Source organism: Ochotona princeps, chromosome 20 (genome assembly GCF_030435755.1).
Source record: "Ochotona princeps isolate mOchPri1 chromosome 20, mOchPri1.hap1, whole genome shotgun sequence".
Taxonomy (NCBI): domain Eukaryota; kingdom Metazoa; phylum Chordata; class Mammalia; order Lagomorpha; family Ochotonidae; genus Ochotona; species Ochotona princeps.
In genome coordinates, this window is record NC_080851.1 from 8,169,827 (window position 1) to 8,191,408 (window position 21,582).

Genomic DNA, 21,582 nt, shown 5'->3' on the forward strand with positions numbered 1-21,582 from the left:
ACCTCTCTGTACATATTTTGAAATCATGCTGTATTCAAAAAATACATAAAATTTTTATGTTTCTACTCAGAAAATGGTAATGAAATTGTATTAGTTTAAAAAATTGTATGCTTTTGAAAAATGTTATTGATAGTCTGTATTGTTTTTCAAGAACTAAACCTTTTTAAATTATTCTTTTGTATAACAATATAAAAGCACTGGGAGCTCTAAATCACATGGTTGCCAGTTTGTGACTGGTCTGCCTTAGTGACTGTGTGGCATTCCTTGACTTATGATGCCTTCATTGAGATTTTTTTTTTTAATTATGGAGAACTGTTCCTTAGGGTATTACTAGAATAAACAGTTTGTTTTTGAGTCTGGCATGTGCCTGATTACACTCCATATGTACTAGTTCTCTAAGATACAAAGCTTTGAAACCTTGTTTAAGGAAATGTTCAGTGATAATAGAAATCACTAATAAGTAATAAGCATTACTTATAATATGTAATAAATATAATGTTTAGCAGAAGTAAGTTGATAGATATGATTTGTGCTCTTAGAAAATAATTTTTACCTAAATATCAGTATTTTTATTTTCCTGTTGGAGGAGGCCGATCTTTGTGTCTTTTTTTCTTATGTGCTAATTTGACTGTCTACATCCTATTTTAGTAAAGAGAGAAAAGAAATGCAACCTCTAAACATTACTAATATATTTGTAAATCATCATAATTTCTTTAGTAAAAGGGGAAAGATTTGAAGAGAAGCCAGAGTGACATCACAGTTTCTGAATTTCTGCTGGAAAGTTTAAAAATACTTACAAACTGAACATTTTCCCTGTGTGTTATAGTACACAAATTATTGTACAAACAGTACAAAAGCATTTAAAGTAAAATGGGCAGTTCCCTTCCTTCTGCATGAAGCTTCTCAGTCCTCAGAGGAAACATAATAGTTTATGTTCTTACATAACTACTTTCAATGTATGTTTCTATCCAGATGAGTTATTATAAACTATCCAAGTTTTTTTTTTTTTTTTTTTACACAATAGTAACAAGTTAGTGAGCTTTAAAGAGTTATTTGTTTTAATTGGCGAGGCAGCATTACAGAGAGAAGGAGAAACAGATCGTCTATCTGCTGGTTCACTCCCAAGGTAGCTGCAACAGCTGGAGCTGAGCTGAGCTGTAGCCAGGAAGCAGGAGCTCCCTCTGGGTTTCCCATGTGGATACAGGTGGCCAAGAATGTTTTCCCAGGCCACAAGCAGGGAGCTGGATGGTTAAGTGGAGCAACAGGTCACAGACTGGCACCCATATGGGATCCAGGCCCTTCCAGAGGGGAGGATTAGCCAATTGAGCCATTGTTCTGGGCCCATGTTAATCAGCGTTAAAAAGTTCTGCTACTTAAAACTTCTTACCATTTATTTTGGAATTTAATGCCTACTAAAGTCTATAGAAGGCTTTTTTATTCTTCTGTAAAGTATTGGATTAAAATATATTGTACTGGGCTTAAATTTCTTACAATTTGGCAGTGTGATTTGATTACAAATGTTTCACTTTTCTTCTCTGTCTTTCCCCCTCACCACTCGCACCTCTGCTCCAGTCCGCACACTGGCTTTCCCTGTCTTGGTCTGTTTTCATCACACATGTACTTGCTGAGTGCCTCCTGTGTGCCTGCAGCATGCAGGGTGCTGTACAGACGGTGTTGAGGAGGACATACATGCCCTGCCTCCCTCATGGATCTCATATCCTGTAGCAGAAATGACAGGACTTGGAGTGACCTGGCTCCAGGTCACAGCAGCGGCCCGGATCAAGAACAGCATTTGGAATTTGGACTTCAGAGTGACCACGTTTCATATTGGCTGGGATTTCTGTGTGTAAGTTCTGTTTTCTTGTTCAGCGTGTATTTCTTACATAGAAACCAGTAGCAATGGGAGGATTAGTTTCACAGGGCAAATTCAAACGTTCTGATGTCATGGTCTCCGTTTGTGTTGTGGCCAAGGATGGTATTTGTGTGTTGCGGCTTTGGGGAAATAGTTTTCTGTTTGCTGCCGGTAATGCCCAGGGTTCCACCACACAGTTCACTGAAGCGCTTTGTTTGGTGATTCACTGAAATGTTCCATGAATTCATTTTCCTAGTTACTGAGAAAGCACTTTGTGTACCTTTTCCAATCTTTGATTTTTTTTTATTCTAACAAAAGGAAAAAAAAATCCAAGTTGCTTTTATGTTTTATTTTTTTTAAAAATTAGGGGCCTGTACTGTGGTGGGACGAGTTAAGTTGCCAGTTGCAATACAAGCCCCCGTACTGCAGTGCTGGTTTGAGTGCTGGGGCTGCTCTGCTTCTGATCGGGCTCCCTGCTGGTGCGCTAGGAACGCGGTGAATGATCCCTTAACTACTTAGGCCCCTGCCACCCACATAGAGTTCTCCGCCCCTGGCTTTACTCTGGCCCAGACCTGGCTGGTGTCTGGGAGTGAGCGAGCAGGTGAGAGTTACTTCCCTGCCACTCCCTCCACCGTGCCCAGCTTCCTCCTCTCCTTTCCCTCTCCTCCTCCTCTTAATGCTCTGCCTTTCGAATAAATAAATAGATGTTTGTAAAAAAAAAAAGAGGCCAAGTTTAAGATGTATGTAAGTATATGTGTATAAACTATATGTATCCAAATTTATAATTAAGAATATACGTAAGTTTGCAAAGCTATACTGGTTAGAATATTTTAATTGTTATATTACTGAATAGCCAGAGTATCAGTATACTATGTAGAGCAAATATTACTGTAGATTTATGCCATCATGAAATACAAGTATATTACCGGACACTTAAATACTAGGTGTATTGTGCTGTGAAGCTAAATTTGTGCTCTCAGTATTTTATCTTCGAGTAAACAATTGCAGTGTGCTGATTATGTTGTGCTTTGGGTGATACACAGTCAGGCATCACTTCACAACATGTGCATTCTAAGACATCTGATGTTGCCCTGGTCCAGCTGCAGCTGTTACAGGCATCTGGGGAGTGGGTGGTGGATAGAAGGTCTCCGTGTCTGCCTTGCAAATAGTAATAATAGCAATTACTGTTTCAAAGCGATAGGGTAGGTCTGTTTATAAACTTTTAACATAAAAATGAAAATAAGCAACACCGTAAATTGCAAACCTGCATAAATGCCATGTAATTGCAAAAAGCAGCATTTTAAAGACCAAATACAGTCACTTGAATTTAATGTGTATTTTAAAGTCCTTAAGAGTACCTCAAATTTGAATTAAATCTATTTCTTCTTACAAAATAACCATATGAGACCAATTCAGAAATTTAGTTTAAGTATGTGGTATTGTGTTTGAATATGTGAATGTCGTCATATTCTGGGTACTGTGCTGCATGCATCACATATATTTACTCACTTACATTTTATTTATTTATTTTTATTGGAAAGTCAGACCTACACAGAGGAGAGACAGAGAGAATGGTCTTCCATCCTCTGGTTCACTTCCTAAGTGGCCACAATGGCTGGAGCTTAGCTGATCTAAAGCCAGGAGCCAGCAGCTTCTTCCACGTCTCCCATGCAGGTGCAGGGTCCCAAGGTTTTGGGCCATCCTCTACTGCTTTCCCAGGCCACAGGCAGGGAACTGGATGGGAAGTGGAGCAGCCAGGACACAAACTGGTGCCCATATAGGATTTCTCCACATGCAGGGCACAGACTTTAGCCATTAGGCTACCATGCCAGGCCCATATTTACTCTTTAGACAATTCTATCTTGCCTCCTGGTTAGTTACATTTTTCAGAGAGTGATGCGTACATAAATTGTTACTAAAATGTTTTTGAGATTATAAAATCCTTAATACCTTTTTTTTTCTTTACTAATTTGAGAGACAGAGAACTTCTGTGCTGATTTGTTCCACAAATGGTTGGGACTAGGCCTTCCAACCCTTGGAGCTAGGAACTCGGTGCAGGGCTTCCCTGTATGTAGAAGGGACTCCAGGTACTTGAGCCATCACCTCTGGCCTCCCAGGGTCCCCAGAAGCAGGAACTGAGCCCCAACACTCTGATAGTGATGCAGGCATCCTTACTGTGTCTTAAGCCTAGCACCTTCCCTACTATTTCAAAAATTTAGAGAAAGACATTAAAATGTATAAACTTTTGTAAAGAGTATAATTTGGAAAATAAACCAGCAAAATACACATAGTTGACATAAAATGCTGGCAGACAACACCCTCTAATTTTTATCGCAAAATTAATAGTAAAAAATGTTTTTTTTTTTTTTCCTTAAAAGGACATTTCCCGGGCCCGGCGTGGTAGCCTAGTGGCTAAAGTCCTCGCCTTGAACGTGCCGCTCGGATCCCATATGGGCGCTGGTTCTAGTCCTGGTAGACCTGCTTCCCATCCAACTCCCTGCTTTTGACCTCGGAAAGTAGTAGAGGACGGCCCAAAGCCTAGGGACCCTACACTTGCCTGGGAGTCCTGGAGGAAGTTCCTGGCTCCTGGCTTCAGATTGGCGCAGCACCAGCTGTGGGGGTCACTTGAGGAGTGAATCATTGGATGGAAGTTCTTCCTTTCTGTCTCTCCTCTCTGTATATCTGATTTTGCAATAAAAATGAATAAATCTTAAAAAAAAAAAAAACATTTGCCATCTCCTATTTTCTGAGCTTGGGAAGTGTAAGGAAAGCATCAGGTAAGGTAATCTCTTTAGCTGTGAATAGGTGTCACTAGCCAGTTAGAGGAGAAATCAAAGATATTAGTGATGACAAGAGGAGAGAGGAAAGAAAAATAGGACTGTTGAAAAATTGTGCTTTTGGCTAACATAGCAATAGCAGATGGGGCATTCCTGTAATTGAGAAGCCAGGGCAACTTTATCCACCCACTCGAACCATAATTGACTGCTCATTTTGGGAATTCTGGTTTTTAATTTTTTTTCCTGTTTCTCACCATAGGAAAGTTGCTTAATTAATACTTATTAGATGTTTGGAAGACGTCAGAGGAAATAATTATCTTTGCATATATTATTAATGTGTTTATAATAGAAATTAAGTTCTTTGGGATGCCCAGCTACTGAGCTATGTGAAGCACAACTGTTGACTGAATCATGTACTTTGTAATTCTTGGAATTTGAAGAGCAGGAAATGCAGTTTATATTATATTTAATTTTGGAGCAATCTATGGTAAGATAGTTTTTTCCTATTTTGTGATCTCTAAGTGCATTGAAGGTTGAAAGCAGAGGACAGAAGCTTCCTTTGTTCATGGCCCATATTCCAATGTATTTTTCTGAAATTGCCAATATCTTCTAACTACTGCCTTCATTTTTATTGGTTATCAAACATTATTATTGGTCTTACTTCTATATGAAAGGCTTTAAGAACACTGTGCTATAATTTTCTCATATTTTGGAAAAGGACACAATTGCAAAGCTAAAATATACTTTCTATTTTATTTGTATATGGCTTGCTGCAAATTGAAGGAGACTGAGAATATTTTAAACCAAGGACAGACATTGAGTAAAAGCTCACGACTTTGGGTAGATTTGAAACATGATTAAATGATGGAGTGTATAAAAGCCTCTGGCCAATAATTGAGCCTGAGTCTCAAAAACAAATCTTTCCAGGAAGTGATAGCATTTGGGGTCAAGAGAAATTGAAAGAAAATATGAGCACATGTAGCCTTGCCTCTAAAAATATGAACCAGAAAAACTAATCTGCTTCAAAGAATCGTTATTGCTACAATGCTAGATTTGTAATGTACATTTGTTGCATCAGTTGAAATACAGTCTTCTTTTAAACAAATGCTTAAAAAAATCTGGGGCTGGAAGAAGAAAGTGGCAAGGATAGAAGGCACGAAGATTTAATCTGCCTTGGTTATCTTTCTTAGAGACCAATTCTGTGGTGTAGAGCTCCTTTTGTCTCTCCTTTTCTCCCTGACTCCCCCACAGTAATTTTATTAACAATTATCAGCAAAAAGTGCTGTCATCCTACTTGTTGGTGATGCACTACAGAACCCCAGAGGTTTTCAAAAGTGCTACCTCACCATTCAAATTACTCAAAATTCTTTCAATGTTAATTTGCAAGGGCTGCCGTAACAAAGCACCATAAACTGGGTGACTTACTACAAAATGATATCCTCCCAGATGTTTGCTGCTTGGGTGATGAGAGGCTGTCCCACAGGCTTCATGGAGCTTCTATTGGCTTGTTGACAGCACTGTCCTTCCTTGGCTTGCACCAGGAAGGCTCTTTAGAAAGGTCATGGATATAGGTTATTGTTTCCTTTGATGAGGACAGGCTGACGTGGAGGTTGAGAAGCAGAGTAGCAGCCGCTGTCTGGTACAGATGAGTTCCAAGTGGGAGGGAAGACATCCTCCTGGTGACGCTGTAGAGGTGGCTTGAGAAGATGTCCTTTGAAGAGAAGGGGTAGTTTCTGAGCCCTGAGGCAGCCTAAGTGCTTTAGGCCATTTCAACCTGTAGAGTTCTCACTCCCATCCCATTGGAGGGAAAGAAGGGGCTGGGTATTAGCGTCTATACTTTGCTGAGAAAAGTAAAGGGCCTTCTGTAATGCACAGAGCTTGGAGAATTGGGTGTGGAAGGCCAAAAGGATACTGAAGGTTTTCAAAGAGAAACTTCACAACTTAAAGCCTTCTTCCCAGTAGTGTTAACTCTACTTTTACAGAATAGCATGTATAACTGATGTGTTATTTGGAGGTGGAAGCGATGGGATACAGAGGAAGGAAAATGAATTGGATAGTTTTGATTAAAATTCGGGGCCTGGTTGAAGAAATGGTGAAACAGTGCAAAGCAAGCTGTTGATTCAGTTCTATGTCCAGGATATTTTACCTTTTCCAAAAATGTCACTGGCACCATTAAAGGGTACAGTGAGAGAGTGTTTGAAGCTCTGGATGCCTGAAACTTGTAAGCAAGGTACTGCATTCCTGAACTTAGTGCTGGTTTTCACAAAAGACTAAGCCAGTTTTTAAGTAATCAGAGCTGCTATTTTGGAGAAAGAAGTTGGGGAGAGAAGGTTTTTATTGTCGAGCACACATAGGTTGAAGATTCTTCTTAGGAGTGCTATCTATTTCTTTAAGATTTGTTTAATTTTTATTATTGGAAAGGCAGATCAGATTTATGGAGAGGAGAGATATATAGACAAAGATCCTCCATCCGCTGGTGGATGCAATGGCTACAGCTGAGCTGATCCGAAGCCAGGAATCAGGAGCCTTTTCTGGGTATCCCACATGGATGCAAGGTCCCAAGGCTTTGGGCTGTCCTTGACTGCTTTTCCAGATCACAAGGAAGGAGCTGGATGGGAAGTGGGACAGCTGGGATATGAACCAGTGCCCACATGGGATCCCTACACATGCAAAGTGAGGATTTAGCCACTAGGTTATCATGCCAGGCCCAGGAGTGCTAAGTCTTGAAATTAGGTAAGAGAGCCTTTCTTTGACCTTGCCGTTATGTCACCTTATCCATGCAACCTGTTGCTAAGGTATTGGGAATGGGGAGAGGGGAGGTGTAGCAGGGAGGAAAAAGGGGCCATGCTCTTAAGGTAGTGGATTCTGGAGCCTCTGGTTTTATTTGTGGCTTTAAAACTTTGAGCTCTGAAGCCAAGAATGACAGGGTTCAATCACTGACAGCTCAATGGCAGCTATTCAAGGGCCAAATGATTTCAGAAACCCCAGCCTCAGGGGACGACGTGGCATTCATACTTGGAATGGGGTTTACCCTAGAAACCAAATGATTTATTTTAATCCTAAGAACTTTTACTCAAGGTATTCCATCTTAATTCATGAGACCCATCAGTTCATGAGACCCATCAGTGCCTAGACCTTCATCTAGAGCTAAATTGTAAAAAGATTTATTTATTTATTCGTTTATTGCAAAGTCAGATATACAGAGAAGAGAGACAGAGAGGAAGATCTTCCATCTGATGATTCACTCTCCAAGTGGCCACAACAGATGTTGAGCCGATCCAAAGCCAAAAGCCAAGAGCTTTTGGGGCTTCCACACACAGTTGCAGGGTCCGAAGGCTTTGGGCTGTCCTCGACTGCTTTCCCAGGCCACAAGCAGGGAGCTGGATGGGAAGTGGAGCAGCTGGGACACAAACCGGGGCCAATGTGGTATCCTGGCGCACTTGCAAGGGGAGGATTAGCTAAATGAGCCACCGCACCAGGCCCTGTTTTATTTCAAAGTCAACACCAAAAACCACAGAGAATTTGAAGGATAGTACAGTGAGCACAAGTATATGCTTCCTATCCTATATTCACATGTTGGCAACATTTCCTCTACCTGTCCTGCTGGCATCTGAACTCCTGTCCACCTCACACCTTGATCAATACGGGGTGGTGGGGATAGTCTGCAATCAGAAATGTTACTAACCTTAACAGCAAGTCACATTGAATAGAAGATATTTACTTGAATATCCAAATCCAGACCATTCTTAGTTTTGTTTGGCTTCGCCTTTTTGTGTGTGTGGTGGTGGTGGTTGTGGTGGTGTTTGCTTTTGTTTACCAATGGAGCGAGGGAGGAGGTAGGTCAGGGACGCAGGTCACAGGATGTCGTGGGCTGCGGCGGCCCAGTGCATGGTGGGAGTTGTAGTTCCCGGCGTGCAGGGCATTCCCTTTGGGAGCCCGGGAGAACCTGCCTGCGCTCCCAGAAGCCTCCAGTGCAGCTTGCCGGGAACGCACTTCCTGGGACTCTGAGGGAGACGCTCGGAGAGGCTGCTCGGACCGGGCGAGTGGTCTGCCCCGGGGTGAGGAACTGGTAGGTGTGGTCCCGAGGGCGGCGTTTTTTGGGGGCAGGGGGACTTCTGCGTCGGTAGTTGAGGTAAAGTAGCCGAAGGGAGAAGCTTGGCCGGGAGAGGGCGGCTTTGGAAAATACCGTCCCCATCCCCGTTTGTGGTCATGGAAATCGGGTGAGCGACGAGGTACTTGCTAAAAATACTAAAAATAATGCCCGTTTGCGGGGGGTTGCGGCGGCGTCTCGCGGGGCCGGCCCGGAGTGCGACGCGCTGCTGCGGGTTGTGTAACGCTGATGCTCTGCCGGCGGCTGGGACCTGCTGCCTGCTGCGGGGGGCCGGCTCCCCGGGGGCGGCCGCTTGCCATGGCTCCACCCCACCCCGGTTTTTCTTCCCCTCTTCACGTTTTCCTGTCAGCTCTGATGCTTCTGACGACACAGCTCGGAAGGAGCGCGAGTGGGGGGCGGGGAGAGCTGCTCTGGAAGCTTGCTTGGCTGCCTTGGGAGGCCCAGGTTCCGTGGTGCTCCAGGCCTGGGAAAGGGGTCCGCCACCATGTTAGAGCAAGGCCAGTGTTGGGGTCTCCCCCTCTGCAGCTCCTCAAGCTTTCTGAGGTGGGACCTGGTGCCGCAGGTGTAGAACATCACACCTGACCTCAGGTGACAGCAGGAGCACCAGAAATAGGGTATGGAATTACCCTCAGCCTGTGTGTGTAAGATGCGCAAACAGGCTTTGCGTGTTGGTCTCGGTCTCATCATTGTCCCTTATTGCATACAGGTAAGTATTCCAAGTTCCAGAAAGAATCTGAAACGTGCGGAGTTTCTGGTCCTGGGCGTTTCAGATAAAGGATACTGAATCTGCGTACGAAAACATCTTTAAATGATGTGTTGAGCCATTGGTTGAATTACGAACGCAAAAAACAAAAGTTGTAATTGTGAATTTAAGGATGCACTTGTGCAGATCTCTTTGCCTGGCTTTGTTTTCAATATCCCTTTTTAAAGGAGAAAAGAGGCAGTTTCTTTTACTTCCCTGGCAACTGCATGAGGTTTCCTTGCCTTCCTTATTTTTCTGCGGTTGTGAAAAAGATCAAAACACTCATTAAATTTCATATACTTCCAAAACAGACATTTCTAATCTTATTTCTGCTGTCTCCTAAAATTACAAAGTAAGTTATTTTTTCTTCTGATAACTTTACATATGATTAATACATGATTTTAAGAATTAACTATTTAGGGCCCGGCGTGATGGCCTACCAGCTAAAGTCCTCACCTTGAATGCACCGGGATCCCATATGGACGCCGGTTCTAATCCCAGCAGCTCCACTTCCCATCCAGCTCCCTGCTTGTGGCCTCAGAAAGTAGTGGAGGACAGCCCAAAACCTTGGGACCCTACACCTTGTGGGAGACCCAGAAGAACTCGTGGCGCCCAGCGTCAGATCGGCACAGCATCAGCCGTTGTGGTCACTTGGGGAGTGAATCATCGGATGGAAGTTCTTCCTTTCTGTCTCTCCTCCTCTCTGCATATCTGAATTTCCAAGAAAACTAAAATAAATCTTTAAACAATAATAATAATAATAATAATAAGTTAAAAAATAAGTAACTATTTTAGAAAAATTTGTATAACCTTTTTGGTGTAATGTTGTGGAGTGTTTCTTTTTACCTGCTTCTATATGAATTTGAATTGAATGCTTTGAAAAGTACTATGTTAATTTGGGATGTTTTTCTTATTTCTCTAGACCCAGATCATCTCTACTGTGTGTTCAGGTGTACCTGTATTTCTTTTAAGTTGATTAAAGCTATTTTAAAACATCAGGTACCTCATAGGTAAGTACATCCTTTGATAATATTCTGTTACTATATATCAAGCAATAATGACATTTTCTTTAATTTTTTTTTTTTTTGCTGCCAAATTTTTTTGGATGATATTTACGTAGTTGATCAGGGTGGGAACAGTTGAGGAGTAGGGGAAAGTGGATGAGACTGTTGTTTCCAAGTTTTCTTTTGCTTCCTCCTGTATCTGGGAGAACAGGGAAGGTAAGTGGAGAAACCACACCAAGCCTCCCAACCACCTCACTACCCAAGGATGGGGAAAGGCCACCCGATGTCATCCCAGGGTCCCTGATGCTCTGTTTAAGTGGTTACAATAGTTCTGAAATGCTGTCGATCTCTCCAATCCAAGGATGAAGAAATCCTTCCAAGGTCCATTGGCTGACATAGTCTATTTTAGAGTCTCCATACACCCAGATATTTGCTATTAACGCTTTGCTGGGGTAGTTGACCAATTTGTCCTGTCTTCCTTCTTCTGCTATGGTACCAGATGTCCTTTGCAGGCCCCAATGGACTGCCATATCCTCCCTGTGCATCTGGGCATGCCATCCACTGCTCTGTCTTAGCCACTGAGGAAGCCTAGTTCTGACACATGCGCTGCACAATCAGACCACAAATTCTGTCATTCTCCCCAAGGTTAGAGTTCTGAGTCCAGCAGATTAGCTGGGGGGATCCCCAAAGAAACCTTGTCTGAAGTGATCCCAGACCTGACTCTTGTATGTGCTTGCCAGTATGGGGTCTGGCTCAGTCTGTCACCCACATCAGCCTGTGCACACACTGGTGTTGTAATTGCTGGGTCATTTCTGTCTTCAGTCCCATATCTTACGCAGACCAATAGATGTTGCAGCCCAGTCCAACCTAGTGCAGTACACACCCCCAAGAACCCCCCGCTAAGCCTTCCCCTAGCCCTGGTTCCTGTGCTTTCCAGTATGTGCAGCAGATCTAGTCTGACCCAGATCCCATTCAGATCTTGTACATCAGTGGATATTGGAGCCTAGTTCAACTTCAACTGCCCTCACTATCCAGTCCATACTCATGCCGGCAGGTGCTACCACCTATATAGGCAGGCCCACCCCCAGCCCTGGTTCTCATGCTCACCAATGGGAGTTACAGCCCGTCGGAGAGATGCCCACAAGGCCCGGATCTTGCACTTTTCAGGTGGTTCTGCAGTCTAGCTTGACAGGATTTGCCCCCAATCTCGGCAGTTGCCAGCTGATTCTGCAGCAAAACCTAACAAGCCTGCACTTACTCTGGCTCATGCATGACCAAAGGATACAGATGGTTAGCCCAACCTAGCTCTCCCCGTAACCCAGTTCACATGCAGGATATCGTAGCTGTACCTAGCCTGGTCTGCCACCAGTCCCAGTTCTCGTGCTCACCAGCAGGAGTAGTGGCCCTGCACTGGTGGGTGCTGCTAGCCAGTCTGACATGGCCCGTCTCACCTCAGCATTTGGTGGCGGGTACTGTAGCCTGGCCCACCCCAGTGCCTGCTTCCAGCTCATGTTGGTGAGTGCTACAGCCTAGCCCAGCGCAGCCAGTCTCCAGTCCTAGCCCTAATGTGAACTGGCTGCTGTTGCAGCCCAACCCAGCCTGTCCTGCACTGCCTCTTTGTTCTCAGATCTGCCAGTGGGCGTTATGAACTGGCTCGGACTGGCCTGCCCCCAGACCTGATGTACACGTGCCAGAGGGTACTGTAACCTGACCTGATCTGGACTGCTCCCAGCCTTGGTTCTTTCACTCTCCTGCAGGGACTGCCTCTTGACAGAGGAGTTCCCCAAGCTTCTCTATCAGGTCACCTCCCAGTGGCAAATGTAGTGCACACTGGTGGATCCTTTGCCTAGAGTCATTGAGTCCACTTCCTGTCCTGGTAGGAGCAGTGGCCTTGCCTGACTGGCTCACACCCAGTCTGGTCCTTATTCTTGGGTTCTGCAGACCAGTCACACCTGTTCCACGCCCAGACACAGCTCTCACACCAAGACCTAGCCTAACCCGTCCTACACCCTCCCTGGCTCTCAAAAGCACCAGTGGGTCCTGGAGTCTAGCTCAGTCTGGTGCACCCCAGACGCAGTCCACACCCATTTTGAGGGACCCTGAAGCCATGTCACGTCCAGATTGCTGCCCCATTCTGGTTCTTGTGCTCCCCAGTGGGTACCACAACCCAGCCGGGGCATTGTCTTAACTACCACAGCCAGGCCTGGTTCTACCCAGCCACAGATCTTGTGCATGCCGGTGCTTGCTCTGACACAGCTTAGCAAAGCCCATCACCTACTTGGCTTTGGCCTTTGCGTTTGGATGCTTCAGCCCGGTCTGTGCCAGCTCACCTCCAGTTCAACTCTTGCTGGCGGGTGCTACAACTTACCCCTGCCAGTCTACTCCCATCCCTGGCTCATGCAAACTGGTAGGTGTGATAGCCTAGCCTGGCATGACCCGCACTCCAGCTTGGCTCCTGCACAAGCTAGTGTGCTAAGGTTTGGCCCTGCCCTTTCTAGTCCTCCCCACTGTAGAACCTACTCACACGGGTAAAGCTACCCTGCCCAGCTTGACCAATAGCCAGGCCTGAATCACATGCTTACTGATGGGAATTGCATTTCAGCAGGGGAATTTCCCAAGTTTCTCCACCAGGTCCACTCCCAGACTCAGATCTTGTACATGCCAGCGGCTGCTAGGCCCTTACCGGCATAGTCTGCACCTTCCAGCCCAGCCTACGTATGAACTGGTTGCAGCCTGGCCTACCCCACACCATATCCTGGGGTGTGTCTGTGGGTGCTGCAGTCTCGATTAGCGTGGCCTGTTCCCAACTCGAGTACCCATGAGTGTCGGAGGGTTCCTCAGTCGTGCCTCGCTCATCTCATCAATACCCCCAGCTATTGGGCAGAGTAGCAGAAATTTCAGTTCCACAGAGGTGGGCCACATATCTCCCATAGAATCTGCCCCCAGACTTGGTTCTCTTGCATACTGGTTAGTGTCATGGCCCAGCCTGACATCACCTGTCCCCTGTTCCAACTCTCACTGGCAGGTGTTGTGATCTAGCCCTTCCAGTTGGGCTCCATGCTAACTAGTCCAGCTCTGGTCTCCCATGTGGGTTGGTGCTTCGGTTTGACCCAGAAAGGGCCTCCAGTTCCCCCTTCGAAAGTGCTTGGTCTCAGCCCCCTCACTTACCTTCAAGTACAGTGGTCTTATCAATGGAAGTCTCTCAGAAGTCATTCCTCACCTGCAACGTATTCCCTCAACAGTCTTCCCACCCACATGTTCCCTTACCCGCTTTTCCTGAGCAATCCACAGTCCCTGCACCCCAGCTTAGTCTTCCAAAGCCCAGTCTTCCAGTGTGGTGGTGTGCTGGTCTGGAGCCCTGCCCGTCCACTAGGGTCCCAAGCTCCTGGCATGTGTGCTGGCCTGGGACCTTTGCTCTCTGCCCACTCAAGTTCCAGGCCCATTCAAAGTTCCCCAGGCCTGATTCACCAGCACACCATGCCAGCATGTTAACCTAGGGCTCTCCCCTCCCGGGACCAAGCACTTGTGGAGAAATCCGCAGGCTTGCTCTGGCTGCCTGGGTGAGCCCCAAGTTCTCTGCATACCCCCACTGGTATTGTCTGCTCCCCCCACACAACCCTCAAACCTCCCCCAGCCCCAAGCCCATGTGCCTACACAGCAACTGTTGCACAATGGCGGCAACTTTTTTTTAAATCTTGTCCAAAAAAGAGTAAGAATGGAGCAGATGTCTTTGAGTGCAGTGGTTAATGACATATTTTCTAAGAACTCGTAGTGTTATCTCTGAGAATAAATTTAGCTATTAGACATGTTCTCTTGTAGCTTTTCCTTGAAATTGTCACTGAAAAATAGTAGTGGGCCTGTGGAATTCTAAAGCTCTTAGCCTTGCTTGAATTCTGTTGATAACCATAGAAAATATATCCTTTTGAAAACATTTGAAGTAGTATCTATGGTAACATTTAATTAGGTACCAGATTTTATCCATTATCTCTGAAACTCATTGTGAACAGATAGTCAAATACCAGATGTGAAAAGGTTGTTCTGAAACAGTCATTATTTGATTTGGTCAGTAACTGCTTTGAAGATAAAACGTCATTATTGTTATGTGGCTATAGTCTGGTTATTTGCTGAGAATTCAGGGGAACAACATCCTTCTAGTTAAAGAAGGGAAATGTGCCTACTTATTTATCATTACAAACTTAAGTTTCTGACCATCTCCTTGTTTGCAGAGGGGTGTTCTATTCATTATCTCACATCTACCTTGTGGATCATTTTACAGAGAAGTTTGAGGTTCAGATAATACAAATGACTTGTTCACTATGAAAATGATAGGTTATAACTAGTATTTGGGTCATTGGTCTCCTCAGCAACAGTATAAGATGTCTACCAGGTGGAAGTGAGTGACCCAACTTCAAATTCACAGTGTCTTCTTAGCCTGCTGTGTTTTCCATCATGCCCAGTTAGGGATTTTCATGAAGCAGAATGATATAGCCCTCCCCTCTCTCCCCTGCCCACTGCTATTAAAACATACATTTGATATTTTCAGCATTGTTAATGAAGTATATCCAATATAAAAGAATCAACACAGGAAAAATTAACTGACCTGCTAACCACTGTTGAAGTTAAGTGTTGCCAAACATAGATGTGTGTTTCTGTTTGCATGGTCTGTGTATAAGTACTCTGGGGTGGCCTCCATCTTTCCTGACACAGGGTTCTATGGAGAAGAGACATTGAGACTTGAGGCCAGTAAGGAGTGGAAGCAGAGGTATGGTATGGAAGCAGTCTGGGTGATGCACATAATATGAATTGTTCCAAATGAAGTGAATGAATCTGAGACTCAAGCAAATTTGTAACTTACCTGTATCTTGACCAGACTGGCATGGACCCTTCAGTGTGGTCAGACTCAGCAGATACTTGGTTGCCTTCTTGGTCTCACATGGGGAAGGGGCCCAAGTACCTGGGCCATCCTCTGCTTTCCCAGGCACATTAGCAGGCAGCTGGATTGGAACTGGAGCAGCTGGATCTTGACCCAGTGTTCAGATGGGGTGCTGGCGTTATAGGTGTGAGTTTTACATGCTCTGCCACAACTCAGAACCCTGTGTTAGACTTTGAGTAGATGGTAGGAAGGCGTTCTCAAGCTCTGAAAAAGAGGGAAGCTTTTTCATCTTTTTTGACAGCTTTTATCAAATCCTTTTTCTTCTTTATTCTTCAGTAACCCTGAATGATAAATTTTATGAGTAGGTACCTTATTGGTTCATCTTGCTTACTATATGACAGTATGTAATAAATGATAATCATATAGTTGATTCACTGTCAGCATTTGAGCTTGCATAGAACAACATGTCCTTTTCTTCAGTCTCCCTGTTAACACATGGGGTCTAGATGACCAGCAGCCTCAGTGTCCTATCCAGACCAGACAGCATGTCTTAAAGATGCTAGATACTCAACACAACAGTAACAGTGGTGTTTCTAATGTACTTGTTGAATGACTGCTTAGTAATAGCTACTTCCTTATCCAGTTCAGTGTCACCTGTCGCCCACCTTTGTGAGTTGGGCCCCCTACTAATTTATTAAAACTAGAATGGGCAAGTTATTTCCAGTGTACAGGAGAAATAAACAGGTGTGTAAGCAAAATATCAGTAAGGAATTAAATTCAGAAGCTTGGCAGGGCAGGGTTCGGAAGGTGTTGGTCTCCTTATCTAATATAAGTAAGTTCAGAGCCACACTAGAGTTTGCATTGCTATACCACCATGGCAAAATTAATCAGTACACCTTCAAACAAGCTGCTAGAGTTAAGCAAGAGAGGTGTTTTTTTCTTTTGTTGTTGTTGTTGTTGTTGTTGTTAACAATTTGTATCCAGAATTTAGGAATATAATTTCTGTATGTCTTTTCACCCAAAAGATTTTCTTTTTTAAAAAAATTTACTCTTATTGGAAAGGCAGGTTTACAGAGAGGAGAGAGAGAGAGAGAGAAAAAGCTCTTCCATCCGTTGATTCACTCCTCAGATGGCCACAATATCCAAGTTGAACCAATCCGGAACCTGAGGCAGGGAGCCAGGAGCCTCCTTCAGGCCTCCTACATGGGTGCAGGTTCCCAAGATTTGGGCCATCCTGTGCTGCCCTTCCAGGCCACGAGCAGGGTGCTGAATGGGGTACAAACCTGCGCCCACGTGGGATCCTGGCACTTAAAAGAGGGAAGACTAGGGCCTGGCGGCGTGGCCTAGCGGCTAAAGTCCTCGCCTTGAACACCCCGGGATCCCATATGGGCGCCGGTTCTAATCCCGGCAGCTCCACTTCCCATCCAGCTCCCTGCTTGTGGCCTGGGAAATCAATAGAGGACGGCCCAAAGCTTTGGGACCCTGCACCCGTGTGGGAGACCCGGAGGAGGTTCCAGGTTCCTGGCTTCGGATCAGCGTGTACCGGCCCGTTGCGGCTCACTTGGGGAGTGAATCATCGGACGGAAGATCTTCCTCTCTGTCTCTCCTCCTCTCTGTATATCCAGCTTTCCAATAATAATAAATCTTAAAAAAAAAAAAAAAAAAAGAAGGAAGACTAGCCAGTTGAGCCATAGCATTGGGTCCCATTAGATTTGCTGAAACAATTGCTACTTCTAATACTGACAGAAGGCAACATAATATATAAGCAGTAAACTAATATTAATGGAGACCCTTAAAGCTAAGCTTGTTTAACTTGAAGACTTTTACAAAGTGGTAATTTCTGCTTAAGTTTTGATTCTTATATTATATGCATATTTATGAATATAGGTGTATAAATAAAACTTGCTAATAGTCATTACTATTTCATATAACTAGATTAAATATGCAAATAGCATGCTGCAGTTCTTGCTTCAGCAGCACATACACAAATCAGAGTGTTTCTAAAGAGCTTTAAGCCTTTCTGATGGAACACGCATCTAAATCAGGTCCTGACCCGCTTCCTCAGCATTCTGCACATGGTCATTTTTCTGATGCTGAACTCCTGGAAATGTGACTCCCCCATTTCAGCAGAGCATACGTGCTTCTGTGAAAGGTGGTGGAGTCCATAAGCGTCACCGCACTGTTTCCAGTGAAAAATTGTTCTTTGTGCCTTTTTCATGCTCTGGCCAAAAAAAAAATTAAGAGTCTGTTCAGTTGCCTTGTGGAAACAGATAAGAACCTTTGCGTAGTGCTTTGAAAAGTTTCAAACCCTTGGAATTAAAGCTGGCCTTGGTTTTTTCATAGTTTGTCATATATAGAAAAAGAACACAACCTTCCACTTGGGCTGAGAGAACTGGCTGTTGTTCTGATAGCGTTGGAAGTAGGTTGTCATTACTGCGGACATCTTTGTGTTCATCTTGTGTAAATACTGGAAGCTCATGAATCAACAAGTGCTGTCGATTTCTTTGAAGAGCACTTGGGTGAACTCAAGTCAGACAGTGGTTTAGTAATTTCAGGGACTTTTATTCTTTTCATTTGACTGACTCATGGATGAATCCACTTTCTGTAATTTCCTTGTGTGTCTGATATGTAGGATTGAGATCCGTTGCTTTTTCTTACACATCCATTCAACAAATGTTCCTTGAACTGGTTGGCATGCCGACCACTGAGATGACCCCTGAACGCTGAGGTGACACTCACATGACACATAAAGAGCTCCAGAGATAATAGAAGCACTTGATTTAAACACTAACTCACTGAATCCAAAGAACAGCGTGAAGTAGGTAGTTGTTATTTCCATTTTTCAAAGTAGGACAATGAGGTACAGTGAAGATCTGTGCCTGGTCCAGGGTTACTCGGCCTGACGGTGAAGATGGGGGCTAGAAGCCCACCGTCTGGCTTGGAGTCAGCCCTCAGCAGCCCGCTGTCCTGTGCTACCTCTTTCCCTTCTGCTTTGTGCTGGTCTCAGTTTGCACTAGCAGGAGTGTTTGTCGTGTTTGTAGCTAAGTGAGGACTGATGAATGCTCTGGTCCCTGCTAGAAATTTGAGTACCCACACATAAATGTGCTTGGTGCATGTATGCTGAGTACTCACTGACAACCAAGAGAATTGTAGGTGTGATGTTAATGGAATTTGACATTGTTTGGTTGTTTCTCTGATTAACTGTAAGGAAAAAAACTGGTACTAAAGGTGTTGGTGCTGCAGGCCCCAGGCATGTGTGTGCGCTCTGGGGTCACAGGCGCATGTGTCTGCGCTCGCGTTGCACAGAGAGGAGCCAAGGAGCTTCTCCTTTTTACTGACACCTCACTGTTACATGTGTTGCTGACTGGCACCTTCCTGCTCTGTTCTCCTGTTGTCCCCTCATGCATGTCCTCTTGTGTGTCACTCCCTAGTCTGACTGCCAGGACTGCACAGCTTTCCTGCCATGGGCTGTCGGGATGTCCACGCGGCCACAGTCCTCTCCTTCCTGTGTGGAATTGCCTCAGTAGCAGGTCTCTTCGCGGGGACTCTGCTTCCCAACTGGAGAAAGTTACGACTGATCACGTTCAACAGGAATGAGAAGAACCTGACTGTGTACACAGGCCTGTGGGTGAAATGTGCCCGGTACGACGGGGGCGATGACTGCCTGATGTACGACACTACCTGGTACTCATCAGTTGACCAGCTGGACCTGCGTGTCCTCCAGTTTGCCTTGCCCCTCAGCATCCTCATCGCCATGGGTGCCCTGCTGCTGTCCCTGATTGGAATGTGCAACACTGCCTTCAGGTCCTCCGTGCCTAACATCAAACTGGCCAAGTGCCTAGTCAATAGTGCAGGCTGCCACCTGGTGGCTGGGCTGCTCTTTTTCTTGGCAGGTACCGTAAGCCTCTCTCCATCCATCTGGGTTATCTTTTACAACACCCACCTGAACAGGAAATTTGAGCCTGTCTTTTCGTTTGACTACGCAGTGTATGTCACGATCGCCAGTTCGGGGGGCTTGTTCATGACCTCTCTTTTGCTGTTTATTTGGTACTGTGTCTGTAAATCCTTACCCTCTCCTTTCTGGCAGCCACTGTACTCCCATCCTGCCAGTATGCACACTTACTCACAGCCCTATTCAGCCCGCTCCCGCCTCTCTGCCATTGAAATTGACATTCCAGTAGTTTCCCATGCCACCTAATGGGGACTTAGTTGTTAGAAACAACAACAAAAAAATCTTATAGCCTCACAGTCCCCCTTGTGCAAGGAACATTTTTGGACCTACATCCATTTTTCTTTGTTTCTGACCAGTGAAGCCAAATTTGTATGTCCTGTTGTTAGAATGAAGTGCTGCTAGTTTTTATGAGAAGTACCTTATTTTAAATGTGAATCCTTCCTATTATCTTGCTAATTTTTAACTTTCATATTGATATCTGATCAGGTATTCAAATAGAAGGGACCTGTTATGACTGAGGTGACTTAGAGCAACAGAAGTGATGGGTGAAAGGAGTCATTGTAATATTTCAGGTTGTGTATCTGTTCTCCTTTTTCTATGACATAATAAACGCCAAAAAAAGAAAAAGCATTTTCAAATGAGAAATTTACCCTAAAAAGGAGTAGAATTTTAACAGTAGTCAATAATTGGTTTCAAGCTATAATTTTTTCTTACTTAGCTCTTGGGGCTAATTGTGCTATGTAGGCTTTAGCATGTTGAAGATCCCTTTGAAGTGTCTTATCTTCTACCTCATGTTAGTGTTTAAAAGTAAAATACATTTTAAGTGACGTCAGGGTAATGCTAATTTTAAGTATAAATTAGTTACAGATAACATTTAATGTAACTTTTAAAGTTAATGATTTCATAAATCGAGTTACAGGAGTTAAAATGTGCCATGTGACAGGTTGGTGCTTCCTGGGAGGAAGGGAAATTTTTTTCCAGATACCTCCCCTCAAGCGGTTCTCCCGCCTACACACTTCCTAATGGTGAAGAGAAATAAAAGAGCTTAATGGTGTGGGTTTTGTAAGATATGTGGTAGGGGACAAGAGTCTGTTTTTCAGTGACAGCATCAGAGCTCTCCTCTGGTGACTGCCTTTTGAGTAATGGGTGAAGAAGCAGGGAATGATTTTGCCATGACCTCCTTTATCTGCAGTTCAGTTTCTGCCCCATCATTTGATGATTCCCTTGTGCGTCTAGTTCTGCCTAGTGCCATAGCAGGCGAGTTAGAGGATGCCTGAGAGTATGACATCTGGCTTTAGCCACTTAGACATTTTCAAATACTTGAGAGCATAAAATGTTATCTCCCATTAGGGAGCAGTCTGATTTTCTTGATGGCTGGCCTTAACTTCTCAATTATTGATTCAGGGAGATATTTCGATCAGAGATCTTTCTAGTAGGCAGGATTTACAACATCAGCAATATCCTGGACCTGGAGAAATCAGTTTACTTCTCATTGAACCCTTAGGGTACCTAGCTTTTTAGCCTAGATGTTGTGATAGCATCATGTCAGATTTATAAGAATGGGCAGAAGTGGGAGAAAAATTATGTTGAAGCTTTCTACCTTTAAAACGATGATAACATGTTAAGGAGGAAGAATTTTTAATGTCTTCTGATTGGGTAATGATTAGGAAACCGTGTTGTTCCTGAGACAAATACTTAGGAATTCAGGGATATTGGGTCTTAACTAGGAATTTGAGCTGCTTATTGGCATAATTTGCTACATGTCAGCATTGTATCCACAAAGATTCTGTTCCTTTAAACATTGCAGATTTTACAAGGAATAAGTTGTAAAATTATTATGCCTCTTTTACAAATCTGAGTAAGATTCTTGTTATCCTACAGTTGTATATGGTATTTTTTTTCTGATTCCAGCAGTTGTTTATATATATGGCAACTAAGGCCAGTTGTATAATTTTCACAAGGCTATGTATTTTAAGTTACAACTTCTGGTTTCTTTGAGATCTCATCTTGTTCTCTTTCTCTTTCTTTTTCCTTTCTTTGAGTGGCTGAGTCTGGATCATTCCAAGACAAGGAGGGGTGGAATTTTGAAATTAATTTTAAGCAACATTGATGTTGCCTACTTGGCAATTATTTAAATCTCTTCTCTCACAAAAGGTTTGGCTGGAATGATTGAGAATTCCACCATCCCCTTGGTCGTGGTGTACATAATGTTACAGAAAAGTAGACTCAGCCATTAAGGCACTAGACAGGTCTTAGTCCGAGGAATTGTAA

At 44.2% G+C, this 21,582-nt stretch overlaps 1 protein-coding gene across 1 annotated transcript; it reads left to right on the forward strand.

Annotated features, from left to right (window-relative positions):
* The first annotated feature begins 8,560 nt into the window (after positions 1 to 8,560).
* On the forward strand, positions 8,561 to 19,763 carry CLDN12 (claudin 12). The gene is made up of 3 exons (XM_004582290.3): positions 8,561 to 8,698; positions 10,405 to 10,492; positions 18,791 to 19,763. Exon 3 carries the CDS (start codon positions 18,823 to 18,825, stop codon positions 19,555 to 19,557), a length of 735 nt encoding a protein of 244 aa, XP_004582347.1. The 5' UTR covers positions 8,561 to 8,698; positions 10,405 to 10,492; positions 18,791 to 18,822; the 3' UTR covers positions 19,558 to 19,763.
* The last annotated feature ends 1,819 nt before the right edge of the window (positions 19,764 to 21,582 follow it).

Excerpts from the sequence above, each read along its gene's own strand:
- CLDN12 (XM_004582290.3), top strand. The coding sequence starts at position 18,823 with ATGGGCTGTCGGGATGTCCACGCGGCCACAGTCCTCTCCTTCCTGTGT.